Genomic DNA, 4,855 nt, shown 5'->3' with positions numbered 1-4,855 from the left:
TAGGACTCCTTCCCTCTCAGAGCCATGGACTGAGGCAAAATAAGAGGGAGGGGATGTGGCTCCTGTTGAGGAAGCCTGAGTTGGCTGTGGAAGATGAAGCACTGGCCAGAATTGTATCAGGGCCCCAGGCTCTGAAAATGTCAGAAATTGCCTTTGAGACATAGGGTCCCACCTTGGGACAACTTCTGATGGGCAGGGGATGGAACTTAGAACAAAGTTCCCGGGCCATGGAGGATGAAAGCGTGGGTGAGGGAAGGGCTGGTGTGTGTGGGAGGCTCCCCTGGGGGTCAGCCCTGGTGAGGAGTGTGCCCCAACATATCTCAAGGCTTCTATGCTCCTGAGGAAATACAGTTGGCAGAAGTTCAGGCCAAGATGGGGCAGAGCAGTTACTGAGGCGGGTTGGGCATGGGCACAGAATGTCCATCCCTGGATGTGCTGGGTGGGTGACACCACCTGAATTTTCTGTCCTGGGACAAAGCCCCAGTGGTCCCACCCTGGTGTGAGAGGCTGGGGGAGCCATCACACAAAAAGGCTTCAGAAAATGGAGGGATACTGGCCCAGAGAGAGCAGGCCTGGGTCTGTGAGCTCATTTTAAAATAACACTTGGATAGCTGTGCTTGAGTACCACTGGTTTCTGTTGCAATGTCATGCATTTCAAACCAATTCAGATCAGGGTCTCCGGGCTTCTCCAGCTTGCTGAAGGCTAGGACACAAAAGTCTACAGATTTCTGCTCTAGGAGGTTCTAGGTCAGAGAGCTGATCCCCCAGGGAAGGGTGTGAGCGCCCTCTGCTGGAGGCCAGGCAGACAGCCGTGAGATGAGGAGGAGAGTACTTACACAGGGACAGAGGACAGAGAGAGGGGCGTGAGACAAGCCGGGAGAAGCCCATGGGAGCCCACTGCCCACCGCCCCCTAGTCAGGGCAGTGCTGCAGGGGATGGGCTGGACGGGCTTCGGGTCAAGCTGGTTTCCCTGGCCCCGTCGACACCCCCCTTCTGTGGGCTCCTCCACGAGCTGTTCCCATTCTAAGCCTCACAGATCCCTCCGGTGGTGTTCCTGTTTGTTTAAGCAGAGTGTGTGGGGTGTCATCAAAACGCCTGCCCCCAGAGCCTTCTTGTTGGGAAGGGGCCTTTGCCCCCCAGGCTACAACCTTGCCGGTGTGAATGGGTGTGCAGTGGTAGAGCAGAAGCCCTTTGAGGGGAGCCATGTTGCAGTTTTGCTTTTGTAGTTAGCATGTCTAGCAAGCAGTGGGCACTACTTTGTGCCACCTCTTTTCAGATTTTATTTCATAAAGGAGGAAAGAAGCTGGGGGGGGGAAGGAAAGGACTTGGGTAAGGTGGGGGGGGGTCTGTCGACTCCTAAGCCCCTTCCTGAGCTTCCTTCTCCTGCTCCCTGCTCCTGCTGGCCACTCCCTTTTTGGCACCATAGCCACCCCTTTCCATCCTTGGATGCACAGATTTTTGATGAGCGCCAGTGTTTTCCTTACCCATGCCCCCCATCCCAAGGGGAGGCAGAGAAAGGGTCAAGAGGGAGAGGCAGCAGGGACCTGGGCCTATGGGCGGGGGTGGGGGAGGAGCCCAGAGGGGTATCCCCCACGAGTCAGCTCTTGGTGGGTGATGGGCGGGAAGGCTGCTGCTCACACCTGAACGATAAACTCCCAATACCTAGGAGGTCGTCTTGTCCAGGTGGATCATCTTGTAGCCTTCCGGACACGAGACCCTCCAGCCTCCGCTTTCAGACTTCGGGGATGGGGAGCTCGCTGGTTCTATCCTTGGAGGTTAGCGGGTGTTTCCTGGCTGCCCTTGTGGGTCCTGCCCTGCATCAGGCACCAGGTGTGGGGAAGAGGGAAGGGGTCGGGGTGCTCGGGGAAGGGGGAAGGCTGGGGCAGGCTTGAGGTGGTAAGGCAGAGAGGCTCCGCAGGAAAGGAAGGAGGGGTGACGGCCTGGGGGCCTACTGGGGGAATTCACAGACGTAGTAGAATCGTCTCTCACAGTCGTGATCCCACCACGAGCCGTCATCGGAGGCCTGGGCCACACAATTCTCTTGTTCTCGCCCGTTGGGCTGGTCAGGCCCCAGGGCAGGGTGGCCTGGACCATGTGGCGTGGGAGCCCCGGGGCCACCGTCCAGCGGCGCTCGGTGCCAGGCGAAGAAGGAGACCCTCTGACCGCTCTCAAAGAGGTAGAGGCCCTCAGCCCTGCGGTCATGAATGCCTAGCCACACGGGCCAGTTATAGGGGGCCAGGGCGGCCTTCAGGTAGCGCGTCAGGCCCTCCATCTGGGCCTGGTCAGCAGGCATGGCCAGACTGCCCCCACGCAGCCCGCACTGGGCATGGGCAGCTGCCTGGGCCTGGAAGTCTCGAAACAGGAGGAAGCACTTGTGACCCAGCCGGAGGCCTTTCAAGCAGCCTGCAGGAAGCGGGCACAGCTGGGCTGGAGGCCCTGAACAGCCCCCAGGGGATCCCCCAGCTCCCCTCCCTCAGTGCCCCCAAGGCCCTGCCCCACTTCTCTGCCCCTGCTTCTCCGGCCAGGCCCCCACATCCAGCTCTCCACAGCCTTAGGACACACTCACCCTCCAGACGTCCCCGATCTCGTTTCCCCTGCTTCTGGCCTTCCTCCAGGGCCTCCAGGACTTCCCTTGTGTCTCTGGCCTCTTTCCTTAGGAGCTGCAGCCCCCGAGACAGCTCTGCCACCCGGGCATCCAGGGTGTAGAGCCTGACGTGCAGCTGGTGCAGCCCAGAATCCAGCCCTGTGAGGCGGCCCACTGGGGAAGGAGCAAGAGAGACAAGCCCATGGGGAGTGAGGGGTCGGGAACCTGGAGGGGCAGGGGCCTGAGTGTGGGCACAATCAGCAGGGCATCAAGGGGCACAGGCCAGAGTGTGGGCACAGTCAGCAGGGCATCAAGGGGCACAGGCCAGAGTATGGGCACGGTCAGCAGGGCATCAAGGGGCACGGGCCAGAGTATGGGCACGGTCAGCAGGGCATCAAGGGGCACGGGCCAGAGTATGGGCACGGTCAGCAGGGCATCAAGGGGCACGGGCCAGAGTATGGGCATGGTCAGCAGGGCATCAAGGGGCACGGGCCAGAGTGTGGGCACAGTCAGCAGGGCATCAAGGGGCACGGGCCAGAGTGTGGGCACGGTCAGCATGGCATCAAGGGGCACGTGCCAGAGTGTGGGGGAGCTCAGTGGGGAAGGTTTCAGGGATTGTCAGAAAGGGGAGAGGCCTGTGGGGTTGGGGGAAGGGGACTGGCCAGTTCTGACTTCTAGTTGGGTCCAAGCACGTTACTAGGAGCATGAGGAGGGGGCCGTTCAGGAGGGAGACTTTGGCTGCAGTCAGGCCACAGAGGGGTGATGCCCTCCCCTCCCCTTACTCACGGATGTAAGAAATTGCATCCTCAGGTGTCGGGGATGGGGTGAGGCTGGGGGTGGGAGCGGCGGTGGGTTCCTCCTCGTCTTCCTCTCCTTGGGCACCCTCCCCCTCAGAAGGTCCAGGGGTAGTGCTCTTTGGCCCTTGGAAAGGGGCCAGCTCCAGGGCCTCTTGTAAGTGCTGGTGGATGAGGGGGGCAGGGCTGTACCCCCAACTTTTGGTTCCCTGTCCCCCCGTCTCCATTTCTGCCATGCTTCTCTAGCTCAGTGGCCCCCCTGGCCCCCCAGCACTTCTCCCAGGCCCTCACACTCCTCTCTCTGGATCCCCATCTCTGAATTCTTCCTTACCACCCCCCTTCCATTCTGGCTCCCATTATAAGAACCAGCGCTTCTATGGCATCTCAAGGTCTACACTGGGGGAAACTGAGTCTAAAGGGTATAAGGACCAGCCCCCTAGTGAGCTTCTGAGCTAGGATGGGAACCCAAGCTTTCCTGACTCTTCATGATGCCCGGCTGTCCCTGCCTCCCTGATCCCTCTCCCATCTCCTGACACACATCCCCGCACCTACCTCCCCTCCCCCAGGGCCTCCCACCCCAGCCCCAACTTACCTTGAGCACGAGGGACTCCCTTGCTCCTTCCTCTTCCTGAACATCTGGCCAGCCTCCTATCGCCTTCCTCCTCAGAGCCTTCTGGCCTTTCCCAGCGCCGAGGGACCCCAGGGCTAGAAGGGAGCCCAGGACCCAGACCCACTGCATGGCACGGTACCCCAAAACCCTGGCCTCAAAGATGGACTCTCCTCTGTCTCTGAATGCTTCACTGTCCCTCCCTCCCTTCCTTCTTCTTTCTTTCTTTCTTTCTTCCTTCCTTCCAATTTCTTTCTTTCTTTCTTTCTTTCTTTCTTTCTTTCTTTCTTTCTTTCTTTCTTTCTTTCTTTCTTTCTTTCTTTCTTTCTTTCTTTCTTTCTTTCTTTCTTTCTTTCCTTCCTTCTTTCTTTCTTTCTTTCTTTCTTTCTTTCTTTCTTTCTTTCTTTCTTTCTTTCTTTCTTTCTTTCTTTCTTTCTTTCTTTCTTTCTTTCTTTCTTTCTTTTTCTTCCTTTCTTTTTCTCTTTCTTTCTCTTTTTTCTTCCTTCTTTTCTTCCCGACTGTCTCTCTCTGCCTGTTGGCTCCCAGGAGGTCCTGCCTCTGTGGCCGGAAACCTCGAATGTTCCTTAGCTCAACTTCCCGCCCTGGGTCCCCCCTCCCAACCTCCTCCCTTTTTCCTTCCAAGAGTTCTCCGCCCCATCCTTGCCATGAGCTCCAGCACACATTCAGGCCGGGCTGGAGTGTTTGCAGGGCTCCTTTAGGACTCAGTAATCCAGCCCCCCCTCCATTGCAGTCCCCCTAGAATAGCCCAGAATTTAAGGGTTCAGGGCCCAGGGATCCAGGCACTGAGCCTCAGGGATGCGGGGGGCAGCCCCCCCCACCCAGGAGGCTGCTCCAGTCCCTGCCTCCCCG

At 58.6% G+C, this 4,855-nt stretch overlaps 1 protein-coding gene across 1 annotated transcript; it reads right to left on the bottom strand.

The window, feature by feature from the left end:
* Positions 1 to 1,280: 1,280 nt before the first annotated feature.
* CLEC11A (C-type lectin domain containing 11A) lies at positions 1,281 to 4,228 on the bottom strand. Its single transcript, XM_043990789.1, has 4 exons — positions 3,971 to 4,228; positions 3,371 to 3,542; positions 2,567 to 2,758; positions 1,281 to 2,403 (listed from the first exon to the last, which is right to left on the bottom strand). The coding sequence occupies exons 1-4, from the start codon at positions 4,115 to 4,117 to the stop codon at positions 1,949 to 1,951; spliced, it is 966 nt and encodes a 321-aa protein (XP_043846724.1). The 5' UTR covers positions 4,118 to 4,228; the 3' UTR covers positions 1,281 to 1,948.
* Between the last annotated feature and the right edge of the window lie 627 nt (positions 4,229 to 4,855).

The sequence above is a fragment of the Dromiciops gliroides genome, chromosome 3 (genome assembly GCF_019393635.1).
Source record: "Dromiciops gliroides isolate mDroGli1 chromosome 3, mDroGli1.pri, whole genome shotgun sequence".
Classification (NCBI taxonomy): Eukaryota; Metazoa; Chordata; class Mammalia; order Microbiotheria; family Microbiotheriidae; genus Dromiciops; species Dromiciops gliroides.
This window is presented reverse-complemented; position numbering and strand designations above follow the sequence as displayed.